Source organism: Mustelus asterias, chromosome 25 (genome assembly GCF_964213995.1).
Source record: "Mustelus asterias chromosome 25, sMusAst1.hap1.1, whole genome shotgun sequence".
Classification (NCBI taxonomy): domain Eukaryota; kingdom Metazoa; phylum Chordata; class Chondrichthyes; order Carcharhiniformes; family Triakidae; genus Mustelus; species Mustelus asterias.
Window position 1 is genome coordinate 14,738,464 of NC_135825.1, and position 23,260 is coordinate 14,761,723.

General features: G+C 44.8%; 1 protein-coding gene across 1 annotated transcript; it reads right to left on the reverse strand.

Moving 5' to 3' along the window:
• Positions 1–5,098: 5,098 nt before the first annotated feature.
• LOC144479238 (gastricsin-like) lies at positions 5,099–20,620 on the reverse strand. Its single transcript, XM_078197907.1, has 9 exons — positions 20,565–20,620; positions 19,559–19,724; positions 15,187–15,304; positions 14,939–15,057; positions 12,383–12,582; positions 10,157–10,267; positions 8,423–8,567; positions 6,946–7,044; positions 5,099–5,254 (listed from the first exon to the last, which is right to left on the reverse strand). Exons 1-9 carry the CDS (start codon positions 20,618–20,620, stop codon positions 5,099–5,101), a joined length of 1,170 nt encoding a protein of 389 aa, XP_078054033.1.
• Between the last annotated feature and the right edge of the window lie 2,640 nt (positions 20,621–23,260).

Genomic DNA, 23,260 nt, shown 5'->3' on the forward strand with positions numbered 1-23,260 from the left:
TAACTTCTAGCAACCCTCTGGATACAACCCAAACCAGTTTGAAGTCAGAACAGCTTCTTGGAACAGCAGGGTGGGACTCTGGTCAAGCATGCAACAGCAGATTCTGTACTCCAGGAAGGTAAGAAGCCTTGCTTTCAGCTCACCAGCAGAACTTCCAAAACCGGGGAGAGAGAGAAACACTTCTTTTCAATTTGATGTCCCTTCTAAACTGCAGCCAAACAGAAAATGAAACTTTAAACTCACTAGGAAGCAAAACAAAACTGTCCAAAACACGTGACCTCCGAACCAGTTTTCTGCCTAACAATGCAGAGTCACAAGGGAGAGAGTAGGGCCTCTTAAGGATCAACAAGGTCATCTATGTGCGAATCCACAAGATATGGGTGAGATCCTAAATGAATATTTCTCATCAGTATTTACTGTTGAGAAAGGCATGGATGTTAGGGAACTTGGGGAAATAAATAGTGATGTCTTGAGGAGTGTACATATTACAGAGAAAGAGGTGCTGGAAGTCTTAAAGCGCATCAAGGTAGATAAATCCCCGGAACTTGATGAAGTGTATCTTGTGGGAGGCTAGGGAGGAAATTGCGTGTCCCCTAGCAGAGATACTTGAATCATCGATAGTCAAGGGTGAGATGCCTGAAGATTGGAGGTGGCAAATGTGCCTTTGTTTAAAAAGGGCTGCAGGGAAAAGCCTGGGAACTACAGGCCAGTGAGCCTCACATCTGTGGTGGGTACGTTGTTGGAAGGTATTTTGAGAGACAGGATCTACAGGCATTTAGAGACGCAAGGACTGATTAGGGACAGTCAGCATGGCTTTGTGAGTGGAAAATCATGTCTCACAAATTTGATTGAGTTTTTTGAAGGGGTAATCAAGAAGGTAGATAAGGGCAGTGCAGTTGATGTTGTCCACATGGACTTTAGCAAGACCTTTGGCTTCTTGACAGAAGCCAGAGGGTGGTTTTAGAGGGTTGTTTTTCAAACTGGAGGCCTGTGACCAGTGGTGTGCCTCAGGGATCAGTGCTGGGTCCACTGTTATTTGTCATTTATATTAATGATTTGGATGAGAATATAGGAGGCATGGTTAGTAAGTTTGCAGATGACACCAAGATTGGTGGTGTAGTGGACAGTGAAGAAAGTTATCTCCGATTGCAACAGGACCTTGATCAATTGGGCCAGTGGGCTGACGAATGGCAGATGGAGTTTAATTTAGATAAATGTGAGGTGATGCATTTTGGTAGATTGAACCAGGACTCATTCAGTTAATGGTAGGGCATTGGGGAGAGTTACAGAACAAAGAGATCTAGGAGTACATGTTCATAGCTCCTTGAAAGTGGAGTCACAGGTGGACAGAGTGGTGAAGGAGGTACACAGCGTGCTTGGTTTCATTGGTCAGAACATTGAATACAGGAGTAGGGGGGTCTTGTTGAAGTTGTACAAGACATTGGTAAGGCCACACTTGGGATACTTTGTGCAGTTCTGGTCACTCTATTATAGAAAGGATATTATTAAACTAGAAAGAGTGCAGAAAAGATTTACTAGGATGCTACCGGGACTTGATGGTTTGGATTATAAGGAGAGGCTGGATAGACTGGGACTTTTTTCTCTGGAGCATAGAAGGCTGAGGGGTGATCTTAAAGAGGTCTATAAAATGATGAGGGGCATAGATCAGCTAGATAGTCAATACCTTTTCCCAAAGGTAGGGGAGTCTAAAACCAGAGGGCATAGGTTTAAGGTGAGAGGGGAGAGATACAAACGTGTCCAGAGGGGCAATTGTTTCACACAGAGGGTGGTGAGTGTCTGGAACAAGCTGCCAGAGGTAGTAGTAGAGGCGGGTACAATTTTGTCTTTTAAAAAGCATTTAGATAGTTACATGGGTAAGATGGTATAGAGGGATATGGGCCAAATGGAGGCAATGGGGATTATCTTAGGGATTTAAAAAGAAAGATCAGCATGGACAAGTTGGGCCAAAGGGCCTGTTTCCATGCTGTAACCCTCTATGACTCTATAAAAGATCCCAAAGTAAAAATAATGAAACCCCATTTAAGCCACGTGAGGAACAATAAAAGGGCTTCTCCAACAATGACATAAGCTGAGGCTGAGTGAAGAATGAGAGGGAAAGTCTTTGATAATGTGATGATACTGTGCCTTTAATAAATGTATTTTAATCATGTTTCTCTGCAGGATGCTTGGAACAGTCCCTAGCATTTTGTCAGAGCCATTTTGTCCACAGCCAGTGTTCTCTATTGTTACTGAAGCAGTGTAATTCATGCCACGTTTGGTTTAATCTGAACTAATGCAGTGTTCTATTGCTTTAGTGTTCCCCTGGGATTGCAGAGTAGACCTTGATTGGGATGACTGCCAGGTCAGGTCATATGACTGGAGACAGCTAGGCTTTCACAGAGTTTTACTGCCTGGAGGATATATTCTTCTCTGAAAACTGCTGTTTGTATTTCTGTGCATAGGTGTTGCAAAGCTGGAAATCTAATATCACGTGTTTTAGTGCTAACTTATTCTGAAGAGTGGTATTTGTGTATGGAATATTGTTTTACATTGGAATAACAGAGATAGCTAGCTGTTAGGAGTTATCCTGTGTCATGTTTAAGTCTTGTTATTGGCAAAAGTTATGCTAATCCATTTTATTATATTCTAACTGTGTTCTTAAATAAACTTTGTTTGATAAAAGCTTCCTAGTGGGTCACTTGAATCATACCTGGAGTGAAACAACTTATGCTCACCAAAGCCAAAATCCAATGTAATACTTAGGGTCTAGGCTAAATTCACAAACCTTCCTTGGAGTTTCTGGCCTGGGTCTTAACAGTAGGGTTCAAGACAGATTAAGTGACAAATAGATTAAGCTTGAATTAAAAGCCTATAAATCTACCTATGAGAAAGAGTTTGGGATTAGAATTGAACCCAGGTCCCTGGTGCTGTGAGGCAGCAGTGCTAACCACTGTGCCACCGCGCCACCCACATCACAGCAGCAACAATATGTCAATCTGTTTCGTTTCTAACTAAACTTAAGTTCAAATAGATCACGGGTAGGATTTTTTGAATCAAATCCCAAATGTGCAAACTCTGTGAACCTTATTGGAAAGCAGTAGGTGCCTGATGTACAAAATATTGCATGAATTGGCCGATATAAATTAGTTTTTTAGTTATTGACCAATCTGAAGAGACACTCAGCGAGCTGGACACAGAGCAGTGAAAGGATTAACCACTGCATGATGCTTCTTGCTGTGTGAGATGTGCAGGTTTGGTGGGTTGGCCATGCTAAATTGTCCCTTTGTGTCCCAAGATGTGTACATTAGGTGGATTAGCCATGGTAAATGCATAGAGTTACAAGGATAGGGCAGGGGATGGACCTGGGTAAGAGAGTCGGTGTAGATTCGATGACCAAATGGCCTGCTTCTGCACTGCATGGATTCTTTGGTTCAACGTTTGCAGCTGGCACTAAGTTCGGAGATGCAATAAGTAATACAAGTGGGAGCAAGAAGTTGCAGAGAAATGCAGATTTAAGTGATTGGGCAAACCTATGGCAAATAGAATTCATTGTGGCCAATTATGAGATCTCTACTCTGAATGTGAGAAAGATAAATCAGGAATATTTACAAAATGGGGAGAAATTAGGAACCATAAAGCAATAAAGGGATTTGGAAGTCCAAGAACAGGAATCAGTAAAGGCTGGTACAAAAGCAATCAAAAAGGCAGGTGATGCATTGGCCTTTAACTCAAGGGGGCCTGGAATACAGAGAGGTGGAGACTAAGCTAAGACTGTCGGTGTAAATTAAGGGGGTGCCAATACTTCACAGCTGCATGAGAGCCCTCCACTCCTTTACAAATATTTGCTGGGTGCTACTTGTCACAAGGTTGAGCTTGGATTTGCAGAGCTGTTTATGGTGATCTTGGGCTGGGCTAAAAATGTTTTTGACATATATTTTCCTACTTCTAACTTCAGATGAAACCCACATTGAAGTTGATGAAAGCCTTTGTTACATTCATTACTATATAAACAGGGGACCCAAACAATTGAATAAACTCAATGGAACCTACAGGCCTGACTGTGCCTTGTAAAGAATGTGAATACAGCTCCTTTTATTTGTATATAATTATATGGATAACCTACCTTTTACATCTTCTATTGAATAGAATGGTCAGTGCAGGTGGAAACATTTTTATTTTACAAGGAGTGGGAAACCTAATGTCAGCTTTTTTATTTACAATATAATTAGTATAATGTCTAATATTTTATTTGGGGGAAGTGATGGCCTAGTGGTATTATTGCTAGTCTATTAATCCAGAAACTCAGCTAATGTTCTGGGGACTGGGTTCGAATCTCAGCATGGCAGTTAGTGGAATTTGAATTCAATAAAAAAATCTGGAGTTAAGAATTTACTAATGACCATGAAACTATTGTCGGAAAAACTCATCTGGTTCACTAATGTCTATTAGTGAAGGAAATCTACCATCTTTATCTGGTCTGGCCTATATGTGACTCCAGAGCCACAGCAATGTAGTTGACTCTCAACTGCCCTCTCATCAAGGGCAATAAGTGCTGCTCAGCCAGCGACGCCCATGTCCCACGAATGAATTTTAAAAATTATTTATTGTACATGGACTTAATGAGAGACCATCCAAGGTACAAAGTTCAGTTTCAGGCACAAAGGCCGGAAATTTACTGCCTCGGAAATTTCCGTTGGCCTTGGGCCAAAGCGAGGTCACAAAACCCTGTCCCATGGCGGGGTTTCAGGGCTGGAATTTTGCAGTGTCAGCTTTTGGCTGGAATGCCAAATATTCCATTCTCGGTCGCAACAGGTCCCCCCATGGACAAGACCAGAGAATCCCAACCTATACCTCACGAAGGATATATTAACTTGAATTAAAAGCTTTTTAAATCCATCTTTGAGAAAGACTTTGGGCATAGATTTATGACTTGATATCTGGTTGTAAAACAGGTGCTGCAGATCTACTGCTTTTATTGAAACTGCCTGATATTCATCCCCATTCAAATCAGTGTCAAAGAAGAGAAACCTTGTGCAAGTGGTTTTAAGGATGATACTTTATTTGCTAAAATATGGAACTAAAGTAGAAAACATGTCTCTTAGGCAACTGGAGCGAATCCAATTCTGTTATTCCCACGGTCAAAAACAGAGTAGAATGATCTGAGGAAAACTTCACCAATAATCCACAGGGGTCCGGATTTGGTCGGGGGACTGATGTAGGTTACTTCAAACCCAGGAACACAGTATCCGTTGGCCTGTAAGATAATGAAGGTGCATGAGCTGAGAGTCATGTACAAGTTAATCATCAAAGGCATAGGTTTAAGTTGAGAGGGGAAAGATTTAAAAGGGACCTGAGGGGCAACTTCTTCATGCAGGGTGTGGTGTCTATCTAGAACCAGTTGCCAGAGAAAGTGGATGAGGTAGGCAAAAAAGCAACATTTAAAAAGCATTTGGTTAAGGACATGGATTTTTTTTTTAGTTTTTATTTATTAGTGTCACAGGTAGGCTTACATTAACACTGCAATGGAGTCATTGTGAAAATCCCCTAGTCGCCACACTCCGGCGCCTGTTCGGGTACACTGAGGGAGAATTTAGTCTGACCATTGCACCCAACCAACACGTCTTTCAGACTGTGGGAGGAAACCAGGACACCAAGAGGAAACTCATGTAGACATGGAGAGAACGTGCAGACTCCACACAGACAGTGACCCAAGCCGGGAATCGAACTCGGGTCCCTGGCACTGTGAGGCAGCAGTGCTAACCACTGTGCCACTGTGCTGCCCTGGGAAAGGATTAGAGGGATATGCGCCAAACGCGGGGAATTGGGACTAGCTGAGACGGAACCATGGTCGTCATGGACCGGTTGGGCTGAAGGGCCAGTTTCCGTGCTGTATAGCTCTATGACTCTACATGATTGTGCAGTGATGAACATAGGTTGCTACTGTCCAGAATATACTTCCTATGTAATCACTGCATCCAATTTAAATTCAGATCATCAACTAAGGGGGGCTTATTGGTTCTCAGTCAGGCCTCTAAAGGGAGTGCTACACATTAGGACAGGTCTCTGTTTCATCAAGGGGGAACGGGTACAGGAGAATCAGTAACTGTACTGAAGGTAACCAGGACTCTTGAGTCCATATCTCATCCCTATTGGCTGAGAGATTACAGCATTGGAGCAATGATCCTCTAAGCTGCACGGGTGTGTGGCAGCACCTCTCCACAGCAATCCGGAACGTTCCATAGAGTGCAACAAACATTCCCCGCACCATAAGGAAGAATTAGAGTGAACATTGGTATGGGATAGATGAGGATGGTGAAGTGAATTCCAATACGAAAAGTATCACTCTCCTCTCCTCTAATGTTATACCATAAGAACCAGCCAGACCTCTGTAATATATGTATTAAATGCATGTTGGGGTTTTGGGGTGCGTACTGCCCCTTTAAGTATGTGGGTTAGGTGAGCCCTGGGCAATTAACTCATCCCAGTGTGGGACCCTGTTGAGCAGTCTGAGATCTGAGTGTGGAACCGTGCACACCTACAATAAAGAGCTTCCAGTGTTCAAGTTAACAAGCCTACCTCAGGTTCTTTAGGCACCATAAGTTAATAGGCGCATACATAACAACTTCTACCATGGCACCATTCTGATCCAACTTTAAGAAGTATCAGAAAAAGCTAATCCCCAGTGTTATTTTTTGTTGTTCTTTTGAACATCCCTGGTTTTAATCATTCCACTTTGCCTGGCTGCTCCCTCAGTTGCCTTGGCCCTAGGCTCGGTAATTCCCTTCCTCAGCCAATCCAACTCCTTAAGACATTGACTAAACGTTTGGCCATCAATCCAAATATGCTGTCATATTTCACTTCATCGCACTCCTACAGCACACCTTGGGACGTTTTATGACATCAAAGGGGCTACATAAATACAAGTTGTTGTTAATGCATACATACCTGAAGGACGTATTCTGATGCAGGGATTGTGAACTCAACCCCACTGATCACAAAGGTCAAAGAAGGCATGCTTCCGATGCTGTCACAGTTGACTAAATACTGTTAAATAGAGAAGGCAACATTGAAGATTAACGTATGATTGGTACAAATGCAAAATAAAGAGCATGGGAATTAACATTTATTTCAGAAATAATCTGTCAAATGGATTATGAAATGCTACATTTCAGGGCCCCCACTATTTGTTCTATTTATATCACATTAACATGAATATAGCTGTTCCCACTGAGATATTCGAGCAAAGATCTAATGCCAAGTGTTATAATGTAACAAATGATAACATGCTGTGAGGGTCAGCTGACCTGGTTGACAATGTAAGCAATAGCAAAAGGATGTGAAGGTCAGCTGACCAGCTGACCCAGCATAAATAGAAAGCAGATGGGGATTCTGGGGAGCTTGTCTTGTCCAGGGTGTGGCTTGAGTGGTGGTGTAAGAAAGTTCCTTTATTAAACCTTTTTCTTTGATTTACTTTTTGAAGTTAGTTCTTTTATTGCTCGCAACTGAAGTATCCTTACTGCTGGATGAACATAAAGAAACTGATTTCAATATTCTGCTACCATGTCAACTGGTTCCCTTGCCAATTGCAAATTTGCCAATTGCCATTTGGGCAAGGCCAATCCTTAAAATGTTTTCATGATCATGTGGTGCAGTGGGTAGTTTCCCTGCCTCTGAGCCAGAAGCTCCGAGTTCAAATTCCACCCCAGGACTTGATGGCCAAGGAAGGTGTGCTCATAATGAGGTCAAATAGGTTGAATGTCAACCTGTAAATCTTTCTAATCACAGCAATGACCGGCTGTAAGAGTGGGAGAGACTCCTGGTCAGCCACACTTGACGAACATTGATACCCCTCAAGCTATAAGCACCTGGCGATAGACTAGCTTTAAGTTTATTTATTAGTGTCACAAGTAAGGCTTACATTAACACTGCAATGTAGATACTGTGAAAATCCCCTAGATCCCACACTCTGGCGCCTGTTTGGGTACACTGAGGGAGAATTTAGCACCCAACCAGCACATCTTTCAGACTGTGGGAAGAAACCTGAGCACCTGGAGGAAACCCACGCAGACACGGGGCGAGGGGGAACATGCAGACTCCATATAGACAGTCACCCAACCCAGGAATCGAACCCAGGTCCCTGGCGCTGTGAGGCAACAGTGTCAGCCACTTTGCCACCGTGCCACCCACTAGTGAGCTCTTCTGGGAATTATTAGCTGTGGAATGAGAAAAGAGTTTGACTTAATGCACCACTAGGTGGAGGAAGAGAATTGGAATGGAAACATTTCATCAATTACCTGTGACCAGGTAACATGAATTATTGATGGTATTTATTGACTTGCAGTCCTTCCATTGTCAGCATGGGGCAACATTCCCAATTGTGCAGCCGGCCCAGAATCAATTGGCATTTGTCACCTCAACTTACCCCACCATTTGAGTCTTCATGAGCGCCGATTTCCTGACGCAATAGGCCGATGTCATTTTGTGGTACGGTGATTCGGCTAGTTCCTGAGTCGACCACAGCTTGGCACCCTTCATAGCAGAAGAAGTCTACACCATTGATTCGTACACTGAAAGGGAGAATTGCATTCATGATCATTCCTGCAGCAAAAACAGGTCTGCAGTGCAGCTGATCAGCACTTAGAATCACAGATTTATCACAGAATGACATAGCACAGAAAGAGGCAATTTAGTTCATCATGCTGGTGTCGGGTCTTTGGTAGAACTATCCAATTAGCTCACACCCCTTCCAAATGTTTTCTCATTCCCTCATCCCGTTGAGCACTGTGCAGTTTCATATCTTTCCACTTGCCTTAAAAATTATCAGTACAGCTTTTCCGAGTGAATGGCAAATTGAGCTAATCCTCCTGACACTGAGGGGCAAATTAACATGGCCAATCAACCTAACCTGCACATCTTTGGACTGTGGGAGGAAATCAGAGCACCCGGAGGAAACTCACGCAGACATGGGGAGAACATACAAACTCCACACAGACATTCACCCAAGGCCATGAATCGAACCCAGGTCCCTGGTGCTGTGAGGCAGCAGTGCTAACCACTGTGCCACCGTGCCGTGCTGTACCATCTATTCAAGGTGTTTGCTGTAGACTGCCCTAACTTATTTCACACACGAACATGGCAACAAAGATGGAACTTACATGTGATTCCTTCTTTTCTCAAACATTTACACTTAATATGAAGCACAATTCCTGCACAAAGTAATAAAGTACACAGTTTAATATTTCAACCAGGTAAAATGAAATAAAGAATTGAAAGAAATATTGGCATTGACAGAGCTTTGTGCTGCTATTGAGCACTGAAATATCTGTAAAATCATCAAATTACACAAAAAACTCTCAATCTGCAGAGAAATCATTCCCTAGTTCTCACTGATGAATATTGAAAAGTGGTTTCGCTTTAGTTCATGTTGGGCAATGTTAATCTGAGCAAATTGTTCATTATGCTGAAGAGTTGAAATACAACTTGGGAAGTTGGGAGAGGGAGGGGAAATGAGAAAGATTTATTTTATGCAATCGGCAATTCTCTTGCACAATGCGTAACTACGGAAAGTAATAGATATACGACTGGCTTCAAGATGCAGCAAGATTCACTGCAGGAGAGTGGAGGGATTTGAGGATAGGATGGAAAGGTGAGTGTATTGGATTGAGTTTGATTTAAATTGGGTGGGCTTGTGGGGGTTAATGGTAATTTTATTTTACCATAAATTCCTTGTGTTCTAGGGTGACATCTCGAGTAATGTGTAGAACAAGGCAACAACTATGCAATCACACTTCAATTGTTCAGTACGCAGAATCTCAGTCCATTCCCTCTTTGGGGAGTCAAGCCCTACAGCAACCAACCATCTGCTTGTTCTGACGTTTGAGTGTCCATTCATGTAACAGACAAAAGGAATTCATTCATAAGAAACTTTGACGCGTTTGTATGCTAATATCTGCAAAATATCATTTCAACGTCGGAATGTTATTATGGAGTATCAGTAACAGCTTCTTCTTACTGAACAGCCAAGCTGCTTTTTTGAATGCTGCTTTTTCTCATTACAGAAATGTACTGTGATCCTTCAAGGGATTTGTAGCCAACACCAGTCTATAGACAGGGTGCTTTTAAACAGTGATGACTGTTTTATAAATTTCTCGCTTACCTTTGAAGAGCGATAGTCCAGAACACTTCTTGAAGAACTGGTGCCCAGGTAAGCTGACCTGTGTAGAGACTGTCGTCAATTCCTCCAAATATCACTTCACCTCCTTCTTTGCTGTTTTGAGTTCTGGAATAAATGAAATATTTCAGGGGCAATTAATGCATTTCATGGTCTAATATAACACTCCCCCTCAGTTACCCATCTAACTCCGGACTGAAACTCACATCCCTCTTTTCCCACTCACTCCGAAACATTAGGGGTGGGATTCTCCGGTTACACACGCCACAAGACCTGGAATTCCAGCCCAAGGTCAGCAGACTTTTAAATAGTCTGCCAAACTTTCTGTCCTGGCTGTTACGATTCCTGCAGCAGACAGGATGGCAAACTCCTGGCCTAGATGTTCTCTCAGAGGCTTGTGAATCTACAGACTTCTCCATCCCAGACAGCTATGGATACTCTGTCACTGAATATATTCAAGGCTGATTTAGGTACATTTTTGGGCTCTCGGGGAATCATGGGAAATGGTGATTGGCCGGAATCTGGGGAGCTGAAGTCAAAGATCAGCGATAATCTTATTAAGTAAAGGAACAGGCTCAAGGAACTGTGTGGCTTATGGCTGCTGCTTGTTCTTCTCTTATGAGCTTTCGGAGCGCTGCTGCTTCATCACCTGATGAAGGGGCAGCGCTCCGAAAGCTCGTGATTCCAAATAAACCTGTTGGACTTTAACCCGGTGTTGTGAGACTTCTTACTGTGCTTACCCCAGTCCAACGCCGGCATCTCCACATCATGTCCTTATATTAGTGTAGGTTGGGGCCTATAAATTGACCTGGCATATGAAAAAATTCCATTTCTTCAGCCCCAAAAATTTGTGTTTCTCCTATGCTTGGTGCATGGTTAAACCCCCCTCACACTTTACAGCCAAGTAATGCTACACATTAATAGTCAGCCTCAATTTTTCAGCCCACAAATGGATGTTTTGCTTATCAGTGCCTTGGAATTGGAGGGAAAGGGGATCAAGCAGGTGATCCAGGCTGGGTTGCAAAGAAGCACAGGGATTAAGGCACATCCCCACAGAGCAGACAGCTTCTTGTATTTTTCATTCCTGTAGTAATTGTGGTCATTAAGACCACAGCAGAAGAGGCTCATCTGGCTTGGGGGCAACCAACTGAGACTGAGAGTGGGTAATCACCCCAGGGGGTGGAATCCTCTCTTAGTCAGAAGACAGTTTGAAGCCATAGGGAACACACATAGCGACAGGGGCAGTTGGTGAGCTGGCTGCCAGCCTCTGTACAGTTTCCCTTATTAATAAGACCCTTTGTGTTCCTGACAAACACTGCAGGCGTGTGTCTTTATCATTGCCTTTTGAGGACTCAAGGGGAGGTACAAACTGAAAATTTCCTATCTCTGCAGGACAGGTGGACAAGGTGGTCAGGAAAGCACATGGATTGTTTTCCATTATTTGGGTGAAGTATTGGATACCAAAGCAGGGATGTAATGCAGGAACTGTATGAAACACTGGTTAGGCCAACTGGAGTTTTGTGTACATTTCTGGTCACCACATTACAGGGTGGCACAGTGGTTAGCACTGCTGCCTCACAGTGCCAGAGACCCGGGTTCAATTCCACCTCGGGTGACTGTCCGTGTGAAGTTTGGACGTTCTCCCCGTAACTTTGTGGGTTTCCTCCAGGTGCTCCGGTTTGCTCCCATGCTCTAAAGATGTGCACATTAGGTGGATTGGCCATGCTCAATTGCCTCTTGGCGTCCCAAGGTGTGTAGGTTAGGGAGATTAGTGGAGTAAATACATGTGGGGTTACAGGGATAGGGCCTAGGTGGGATTGTTGTCAGTGCAGGCCTGATGGGCCAAATGGCTTCCTTCTGCACTGCAGGAATTCTATTCTATGATTCTATGAAGGACATAATTCTTCACTCTGGAGAGAGTGCAGAGGAGGTGTACAAGAATGTTGCCAGGGATTCAAACTTGCAGATTACAGACCAGGTGTTGGAAAGTGGGATTAAAGTGAACGGCTAGTTTCACTTTTCACTCTTTTCTGGCTGGCACGGACACAATGGGCTGAATGGCCTCTTTCTGCACCGTAACCTTTCTATGGCTCTAAGATTCCATGGCTCATACCCATGGAATTGGCCCAAACAGCTATTAATCAGTTCAATCCATGAAAAAATCCTAATGAAAGCATCTTGATCCATTGGTCTCTAAATCTTATATATTACCTGCCCAAGCATAGAGAAAATATAGGCTTTTCCAGTAGGTTGTCTTTCATCATGGTGTCAAACAAGGGTGTTTGTCCTCCAAATGCGAGTCCTGGGTATGCCAGACCAAGGATTCCATCAAACGGTTCATAATGAAAAAAACTGCCTGGTTCAGTTTTGCTGAGGCCGATCTTCTGTCGTGGGACTGTTATGCCAGCAATCTTGGGGAAGAGAAAATAAAAAGAAGAATGATGCACTGAGTGAGAAGACCATCAACTCCATTCATTTGCCTCCTGATAGATCCCTCCTTACGAGCCTGGTGGAGTTCTTTCAAAATGTGACTAAACACATTGACGAAGGAAAAGCGGTAGATGTGGTTTACATGGACTTCAGCAAGGTGTTCAATAAGGTCCCCCATGCAAGACTTCTCGAGAGAGTGACAGGGCATGGGATCCAAGGGGCTGTTGCCTTGTGGATCCAGAACTGGCTTGCCTGCAGAAGGCAGAGAGTATGTATAGATGTGTCTTTTTCTGCATGGAGGTCGGTCACCAGTGGAGTGCCCCAGGGATCTGTTCTGGGACCCTTGCTGTTTGTCATTTTCATAAATGATCTGGACGAGGAAGTGGAGGGATGGGTTGGTAAGTTTGCCGACGACATGAAGGTTGGTGGTGTTGTGGATAGGTTGGAGGGATGTCAGAAGCTGCAGCGTGACATAGATAGGATGCAAGACTGAGCGGAGAAGTGGCAGATGGACTTCAACCCAGATAAATGTGTAGTGGTCCATTTTGGCAGGTCAAATGGGATGAAGGAGTACAATATAAAGGGTAAGACTCTTAGCAGTGTAGAGGATCAGAAGGACCTTGGGGTCCGGGTCCATAGGACTCTTAAATCGGCCTCGCAGGTAGAGGAGGTGGTTAAGAAGGCGTATGGTGTGCTGGCCTTCACCAATCGAGGGATTGAGTTTAGGAGTCGGGAGATAATGATGCAGCTTTATAAGACCCTCGTCAGACCCCACGTGGAGTACTGTGCTCAGTTCTGGTCGCCTCATTACAGGAGGGATGTGGAAATGATTGAAAGGGTGCAGAGAAGATTTACAAGGATGTTGCCTGGATTGGTTGGCATGCCTTATGAGGATAGGTTGAGGGAGCTCGGTCTTTTCTCCTTGGAGAGACGAAGGATGAGAGGTGACCTGATAGAGGTGTACAAGATGTTGAGAGGTATAGATCGGGTAGATTCTCGGAGGCTTTTTCCCAGGGCTGAAATGGCTGCTACGAGAGGACACAGGTTTAAGGTGCTGGGGAGTAGGTACAGAGGAGATGTCAGGGGTAAGTTTTTCATTCAGAGGGTGGTGGGTGAGTGGAATCGGCTGCCGTCAGTGGTGGTGGAGGCAAACTCGATGGGGTCTTTTAAGACACTTCTGGATGAGTACATGGGACTTAATAGGATTGAGGGTTATAGGTAGGCCTATATATAAGCCTAGGTAGGTAGGGACATGACCGGCGCAACTTGTGGGCCGAAGGGCCTGTTTGTGCTGTATTTTTTCTATGTTCTATTTTTCTATGTTCCTCATTATAGATTCCTCCTTCCTCATTGTGCTCACAAGGAGAAGCATGAACTTGCTGCGGTAGCATGGCAGTGGCTTTCTGTAACACAAACTTAGGGTTTAAGTGTGACAGGGTTTGCTGTACCAAATTTTGAGTGAAACTTTTGAGTTCCTCCTCATCCCAGTCTTCAGTCACCTGCCCCTTATTCTGAGACTCTATGTCCTGTTTCTAGACTCACCAGCCAGGGGAAACATCCTATCTACATTAGTGCAGTACAATACTCCCTGGTGTCCTGAACAATATTTAACCTTCAATCAACTTCACAAGAAAAAGCTTGTTATTATCAGATTGCTGTTTTTGGGAGCTTGCGGAGTATAAACTGACTGCAGCTTTTCCATCATTACCTCACTCCATTAGCCAAACAGCGCTTTGGGATACTTCCTGAGTTCTTGAAAGGCACTATATAAATGCAAGCCTTTCTTTCCTTTGGTGAATGAAACCCAGTCCATCAGGCAAACCAGCCTCACATCCATTGACTCCATCTACACTTCCCACTGCCTCAGAAAAGCAGCCAGCAAAATCAATGACCCACATACCTTGGACCTACTCTCTTCCACCTTCTTCCATTGGGAAAATGATACAAAAGTCTGAAAACACATACCAACCAACTCAAGAACAGTTTCTTCCCTCCTGCCATTAGACTTTTGAATGGACCTACCTTATCTTAAGTTGATTTTTCTCTGCACCCTAGCCATGTCTATAACATTACATTCTGCACTCTCTCCTTTCCTTCTCCCCATGTACTCTATCAACTGTATGTTTTGTCTATACAGTATGCAAGTTTTCATTGTGTCCCAATACATGTGACAATAATAAATCAAATCAAAGACTGTTAGTACAATGTTGCTCTATTCAGTTGACATGGGATGATGCTCATACACATTGAAGAGTAAATACAGAGACAAAATCTTTGCGAAAATTATGCCTTGAAATGAGGTGTTCACTGCATATCGCTGCATCGTTCAGTACTCACATTCACTGTATCAGTTCCAAAAATTCCAGTCAGCATGCCGGAACCATAGTAGAAAGCAAAAGATTGTCCATTTGTAGTGTATGTTGAGGATTGAGTTGGATTAAATTTTGCATGGTTAGCTGTCGGAGAAGAATAAATCATCACATATATTAGTTCAGAATTCAGGTCCCATGGAAAGTAATTTGAGTTAGAATTTTAAAAACATGCTCCGATGAAGTGATCAAATATACCAGTTACTTTTCACTTACTACAACCAGGACTGCCGCAGTAGACTGATGGGACCCAAAGGTTGGACGAACCAGTATCAATTGCGACAGTAAAGCTCTGGGGCGGGGTGCCCACAGTAATGGATCCATAGTAGAAACTCTAAATAGAGAATTGAAAAACAAGAAATGGATTTTATTTACTTGAACATTAAGCCTACAACCGCAGATCTCTCCCAAACCACCCCCACCCCACCTCCCCCCCTCACCACCACCCCCCCAAAACAGTTCAATTTCTGATGAGTTCCCGCGCTTATCAAAATGATTATTAAGCTATGAGGTTTCTGCTTGTGGCACCATGGTCAATGTGGGGGTGGAATCCTCGCTGGGAATATCTTACATTACAATTGGTTTCTTTCTCCAGGGGTTGAGCTCACAGGGAAAAAGATCTCAAGTAGATTTCAGACGGTCACTGAGGTTGGTCAGCATTCTCCGGCCTGCCCGCGGTGTGTTTCCTGGTGACGGAAGCAGCACATCATTGTCCACTGGCGAGATCGCCTGGTCCCCCTGACATTTTGGTATGGATCAACTGCCCTGCCCGTGGGAAACCTGCTGTGGGTAGTGGGATAAACAAAGAACAATACAGCACAGGAACAGGTCCTTCGGCCCTCCAAGCCCGCGCCGCTCCCTGGTCCAAACTAGACCATTCTTTTGTATCCCTCCATTCCCACTCCGTTCATGTGGCTATCTAGATAAGTCTTAAACATTCCCAGTGTGTCCGCCTCCACCACCTTGCCCGGCAGCGCATTCCAGGCCCCCACCACCCTCTGTGTAAAAAACGTCCTTCTGATATCCGTGCTAAACCTCCCCCCCCCCCACCTCACCTTGAACCTATGATCCTTCGTGAATGTCACCACCGACCTGGGAAAAAGCTTCCCACCGTTCACCCTATCTATGCCTTTCATAATTTTATACACCTCTATTAGGTCACCCCTCATCTTCCATCTTTCCAGTGAGAACAACCCCAGTTTACCCAATCTCTCCTCATAACTAAGCCCTTCCATACCAGGCAACATCCTGGTAAACCTCCTCTGAACTCTCTCTAAAGCCTCCACGTCCTTCTGATAGTGTGGCGACCAGAACTGGGCACAGTATTCCAAATGCGGCCGAACCAGCGTTCTATACAACTGCAACATCAGACCCCAACTTTTATACTCTATGCCCCGTCCTATAAAGGCAAGCATGCCATATGCCTTCTTCACTACCTTCTCCACCTGTGACGTCACCTTCAAGGATCTGTGGGCTTGCACACCCAGGTCCCCCTGCGTATCTACACCCTTTATGGTTCTGCCATTTATCGTATAGCTCCCCCCTACGTCAGTTCTACCAAAATGCATCACTTCGCATTTATCTGGATTGAACGCCATCTGCCATTTCTTTGTCCAAATTTCCAGCCTATCTATATCTTCTGTAGCCTCTAACAATGTTCCTCATGGTTCCTCATGGTTGGTTGCCTTCTCATCATAGAAACATAGAATCCCTACAGTGCAGAAAGAGGCTATTTGGCCCATCGAGCCTGCACCAACAACAATCTCATCCAGGTCCTATCCCGGTAACCCCATGTATTTACCCTCCTAACCTCTCTGACACTAAGGGGCAATTTACCATGGCCAATCAACCTAACCCGCACATCTTTGCAATGTGGGCGCAAACCAGGGCACCCACAGGAAACCCACGCAGACACAGGGAAAAGATGCAAACTCCACACAGACAATTACCCAAGGCCGGAATTGAACCGGGTTCCTAGCTCTGCGAGGCAGCAGTGCCAACTGCTGTGCCTTTGGTATATTATGTTCGTCTTGGCTATCCGCCGTGCTGAGTTCTTTGTGCCTTCTGTACACTTTCATTTTCGGTTTGATCTTCCCCTGTATTCTTGTCTCGGGACATGTCTACTTTATACATTTAGGATTGCACCCAGCTACCTTGGGGACAAGGAAGGAAACTCACCAACCATTGAAGGTTGTAAGATAACTTGAAAAAAGAGCCCCTCTTTCCCCCTCTGCACTGAATTCCTACTTCCACCAAATTCTCAACTCTTTACTCAATCTATGCCTTGCTCAGGTGTAGCCATGTATTTCTGAGTCCCTCTCTCTGTGTGGGTTGAAAATCTCTGCCTCAGTATATATGGAGCCTCTGATGCCTGACTAACTGGCTCAGCTTCCTCCCACAGTAATTAACACCTATTGAGGCAACTACTTTCAGGTAACTGTCAATTCAGGCAACTTCCGGTTTAACTATGCTGTAAAACTAACAGCGTTTGAAAGTAAGAACCTCGAGGGCGATTCTCCCGTCCTGCCATGCTAATGTTCTAGCGCAGCGGGCTAGGAGAATCTCGGTGTCTAGCATGCGCGCGATTCACGCATGCGTTCCCGCCGTGAATGCATCTCCCAACGCCAGATTTCCGATGCCTTCAGACCTACGCTGGAAACCGGCAGGGAGACCAGGTAAGTCATTCAATTTTAAACCTGTTTTTAATGTAATTAGCAGGCCTGGGACTGAATTCTCCGGGCCCGCTAGCCTCTCACCACCTCCCCTTCCCCCCCATCTCGCCAGGAGTATTTCACTCCAACGGGGTTTACAGTAGGTCCCCACTTTCAGGGAAATAGCGGGATGTCCCTGCTGGAGTGAAGGGAGGGCAAATGGGATGCCCCAGGTGGTCAGTTTGGTAGGGGGGTGGTGGCATGGGCACCCTGGCAGTGCCAGCCTGTGCCCCCTGGGGCAAAGTGCCCATGCCCAGGGGTCACCTTGGCACTGCCCCTTGGGCATTGGGCAGTGCCAAGGGGTGGGGCCTGGGGTGTTTGATGGGGGTGGAGGGTTCCGCTGCCACTCTGCCATTGGGATCGGTAGGGGCAGGAGGGAGGTCAGTGATTGGTGTGGCCTGTGGGTTGGGGCGGGGGCGGTGAGCCGGGGGTGGCGGGGGGGGTCTGCCGGGGGTTGAAAGTGGGGTGGGGGTCCAACGGGAGTGGTGGTGGGTCAGCCCAGAGAGGGGTGGGGGGGTGGGGTGCGGCCACCTGGGGAGTCTGCACTGCAGTGGTTTCCTCCCACAGTCCAAAAACATGCAGGTTGTGTTGATTGGCCATCTTAAATTGCCCCTTAGTGTCCCAAGATGCGTATGTTAGATGGATTAGGCATGGTAAAATGTGTGCGGTTGTGGGGATGGGGGGGAGTGGGCCAGGATAAAATGCTTTCAGAGAGTTAGCTCGGGCCCGATGGGCCAAATAACCTCCATTGTTGGGATTGTATGATCTTGGTTGTAGGAAACGCAGCCTCTGCTGGAACTTGTTCTCGCCGACATATGAAGGACAAAGAACAAAGAACAAAGAACAGTACAGCACAGGAAACAGGCCCTTCGGCCCTCCAAGCCTGTGCCGCTCCTTGGTCCAACTAGACCAATCGTTTGTATCCCTCCATTCCCAGGCTGCTCATGTGACTATCCAGGTAAGTCTTAAACGATGTCAGCGTGCCTGCCTCCACCACCCTACTTGGCAGCGCATTCCAGGCCCCCACCACCCTCTGTGTAAAAAACGTCCCTCTGATATCTGAGTTATACTTCGCCCCTCTCACCTTGAGCCCGTGACCCCTCGTGATCGTCACCTCCGACCTGGGAAAAAGCTTCCCACTGTTCACCCTATCTATACCCTTCATAATCTTGTACACCTCTATTAGATCTCCCCTCATTCTCCGTCTTTCCAGGGAGAACAACCCCAGTTTACCCAATCTCTCCTCATAGCTAAGACCCTCCATACCAGGCAACATCCTGGTAAACCTTCTCTGCACTCTCTCTAATGCCTCCACGTCCTTCTGGTAGTGCGGCGACCAGAACTGGACGCAGTATTCCAAATGTGGCCTAACCAGCGTTCTATACAGCTGCATCATCAGACTCCAGCTTTTATACTCTATACCCCGTCCTATAAAGGCAAGCATACCATATGCCTTCTTCACCACCTTCTCCACCTGTGTTGCCACCTTCAAGGATTTGTGGACTTGCACACCTAGGTCCCTCTGTGTTTCTATACTCCTGATGACTCTGCCATTTATTGTATAACTCCTCCCTACATTATTTCTTCCAAAATGCATCACTTCGCATTTATCCGGATTAAACTCCATCTGCCACCTCTCCGCCCAATTTTCCAGCCTATCTATATCCTGCTCTATTGCCCGACAATGCTCTTCACTATCCGCAAGTCCAGCCATCTTCGTGTCATCCGCAAACTTGCTGATTACACCAGTTACACCTTCTTCCAAATCATTTATATATATATCACAAATAGCAGAGGTCCCAGTACAGAGCCCTGCGGAACACCACTGGTCACAGAGTAACCATTTAATTCTTTCTAAAATGTTTGTTTATACTTACATCCATGAAGTTGACAATGGGTTCAGTCACCCCCAGAGATTGTAACCCAGGGAACAACCCTCGGTATTTCAAGGCTGGATCGTATTTGTGTGTTTCTAGGAAATGTTTCAGCTCCCCGCGCTCCTGCAGGATGTCTCGTGCGGACTTTCGCTTGTGTAAAGGCATTCTGAAATGATAAAGAGCGAATAATGAGATGATGACTAGAGTACTCTCACTGTTTAATCTTACTGCTGGTCTGAACATTATTTTTATTAGTGTCATTTATTAGGCTTACATTAACACTGCAATTAAGTTATTATGAAAATCCCCTCGTCGCCACACTCCAGCGTCTGTTCGGGTACACTGAGGGAGAATTTTGTATGGCCAAAGCACCTAACCAGCACGTCTTTTGGACTGTGGGGGGAAACCGAAGCACCCGAAGGAAACCCACGCAGGCACAGGGAGAACGTACAGAAGACGCACAGACTGTGACCCAAGCCAGGAATCAAACCCAGGTAAAAGTTAAAGTTTATTTATTAGTCACAAGTAAGGCTTACATTAGCACTGCAACAAAGTTACTGTGAAGTTTCCTTAGTTGCCACAGTCCGGCAACTGTTCGGGTCAATGCACCTAACCAGCATGCCTTTCAGAATGTGGGAGGAAACCGGAGCAACCAGAGGAAACCCACGCAGACACGGGGAGAACGTGCAAACTCCACACAGACAGTGACCCAAGCCAGGAATCGAATCCGGGTCCCTGACACTGTGAGGCAGCTGTGCTAACCACTGTGCCACCACGCTGCCCACATCTCAGCTAACAAACCACTCCATCAAAGCAGCAACATTAAGTCAATCTGTTTGGCTTCTAACTAAACTCAACAAGTTCAAATAGATCACGGGTAGGATTTTCTTAATCAAATCACAAATGAGCAAACTCTATGAAACTTATTGGAAAGCAGTAGGTGCCTGATATACAACATGGTGCATGAATTGGCTGATGTAAATTAGTTTTCTTGTTATTAACCAACCTGTAGAGACACTCAGCGAGCTGGACACAGAGCAGTGAAAGGATTAACCACTTCATGGTGCTTCTTGCTGTGTGACGTTGTGGAAAGCTGTAACGTGATTCACACAATTTCTTCAATTGTGCTGGAGATGGATGCACCCTGGGTCTTTTTATACCTGCGATTCACAAATGATTTGCTTCTCATCTTCACTAATGAAGGTCGCGGTATCTCAAACTGAAAATGTTTCCATCTTTTATACAAATAAAACTGCATCAAACCATTTAAGTAATCTCCAACCTTAAACAAAAGGAGAAGGTCAAGCTATATCAGAAATTAGATAAACCGGTAATAATAGAACAATTAGTCTCATGTCTTTTATGAGAATCCTCTTAGAATCCATAAAGCAAGGCAACCTTAGCAAGAAGCAATGCATGGTTAATCATGGACAGCTACCAGGGATTAATTACTGGCAAATTCATTTAAACAAGTGGCCAATTCTTGGATAATTCTGGAACTTACTCTCAGATTCTTGGAAACAAATTGAAAAGCTCCAGGAAGCACGGTGACATATTGGTTAGCCTGCTGTCTCACAGCACCAGGGACCCAGGTGCCATTCCAGCTTTGGACAACTGCCCATGCGGAGTCTGCACGTTCTCCCTGTGTCTGCGTGGGTTTCCTCTGGTGCTCCGGTTTCCTCCTACATTTCAAAGATGTGAAGGCTAGGTGGATTGGTCATGCCAAATTGCCCCTTAGTGTCCCAAGATGTGTAGGTCAGGTGGATTAGCCATGGTAAATGCATGGGATAGTATGCAGGGATAGACCTAGCTACCATCTTGCTAGAGTGCACTTTTGGAAAGTCAGTGCAGACACAATATCTGAATGGCCTCCTTCTGTACTGTAAGGATTCTATGATTCTCTACTTGGGTCAATATCACAACTAAATTACAACTTACCATCATTACGGGAAATGTTTTGTTTCTCTCAGTAACGAGTCATATTTTATTTCAAAGATTGTAATGACTGCTTATAACATCATCGATAGAACCATGATCCAACATGCAGGTGGCCATTCGACCCATCCTGGCTGGGGGTTTCCTCCAGGTGCTCTGGTTTCCTCCCACACTCCCATTATGCAGGTGAGGCAGATCTCTACTCCATAGTGTCAGGAACATTTACATTGTAGAAACTGGGGACCTCACTACGAAAAGCACATCTTGGACACGTTCCAGAGGGAGCGGGCTGAAATAAAAGCATCATAAGTCAGCTGCCAGCGCAGCAATGTGCTGCCTATATAATATTTAAGCCCAGTTGTTTCCCTTTGTGAGGAGGTCTATTTCATTTACAGTGTAGTAGATTTATTCACCTACAAATGTGAGCTGGTTGGACCTCAGCTGTAATATTGGATTCAATTCATGGCATCACAAAGGATGTCCAAACCTTACAAATTTCAGCCATGAGCTCACCTGTAAATCAGGTTCATCCTAGTCTGATGGTAGAGAGGTCGAGCTCAAATAAATTCTCAGCTTCCTCATCCTCACTAAACATAGACCATGGTTGGTTTGTACCACAATCTCATTTACCCTCTGATATCGAGGCCATTGATGGGGGAGAGGGATATTAATCTCTAATCCAGCCCTGGGGCAATCTCAACGCTTAAATCGTGACAGGTGCATTGGGATTTTAATCCATGGTCCCCCTTCCCAGCTGACTGATACCAAACTAATCCATGGAAATACAGGAGCAGAGCATGTTCTTTGGAGAAATGTTGGACTAGCTGGACTACAGTTCAGTTATAGGAGGGAGCAGAGGCTTTGGAAAGGATGGAGGATTTGGACTCAGTTAGGTTAGAAAGATTATTTGGAATGTAGAGATTTGTTAGGATTGGGGACAATGCAAATAAAATCCATTGGCACGCATGTATACATTAGACATCAGATAGAATTTATTGCTGCAGAGGAGCATTTGGAACAAAGTGATGGACTATGCAGTAGATAAAACCCATGAGATTAAAGGACAGTAGCAGTGTGGAAATAAAATTGACTAAGGATCAGACAGAAATAATGAATGGTTATTTAACAGGCTGGAATGAAGAGAATACAATGATGTCCCACAGAGGTTGCTTTTAGGATTTTTGCACATTAATGACCTTGACCCAGTTCTTTAGTCCATAATGGCAAAGTTTGGCTTTTTCTGCCTATGGCCGAAATTCTCCGACCTGTGGCTAGGATTCTCCAGTCTCTCTGCAGTGAATGGAGATTTGGCTGAGCGTCAAATTCTCCGTTCCCACTTGTCGCAGTTGCGGGGCACCCGAGATTAGAGAATTCTGGTTTTTTTATCCCCAGTCAACCTGTCCCAGGATGTGGACTAGGGGTTACAGGGATTGGGTGGGTGGGCTTGGGTAAGATGCTGGGCTCAATGGGCCGAATGGCCTCTTCCTGCACTGTAAGGCTTCTAAGATTCAATATATACAAATAGTAAGACATTTTGGACAGGGAAGTTAGTAAAAGTTGGTGACTTTATTAATTGAGGGTTAGAGTACAAAGACAAGGAAGTAATATTAAAGATTTATAAAATACTGGTTGGACCTCAGCTGTAATATTGGGTTCAATTCATGGCACCACAAAGGATGTCCAAACCTTATAGGGGTTGTAGAGGAGATTTTGTTTAATGACACCAAGAATGTTACGTGAAGAGAATGGAAAAGATGTTCGAGTCAG

What these genes read in the sequence shown, in the direction of transcription:
- LOC144479238 (XM_078197907.1), bottom strand. Translation starts at nt 20,620, where the DNA reads ATGAAGTGGTTAATCCTTTCACTGCTCTGTGTCCAGCTCGCTGAGTGT. An exon ending in CTGCGGCAGTCCTGGTTGTA is followed by an intron (nt 15,058 to 15,186) that starts GTAAGTGAAAAG and finishes CTTCTCCGACAG; the next exon opens with CTAACCATGCAAAATTTAAT. An exon ending in TGGACTATCGCTCTTCAAAG is followed by an intron (nt 8,568 to 10,156) that starts GTAAGCGAGAAA and finishes TCTCCCTTTCAG; the next exon opens with TGTACGAATCAATGGTGTAG.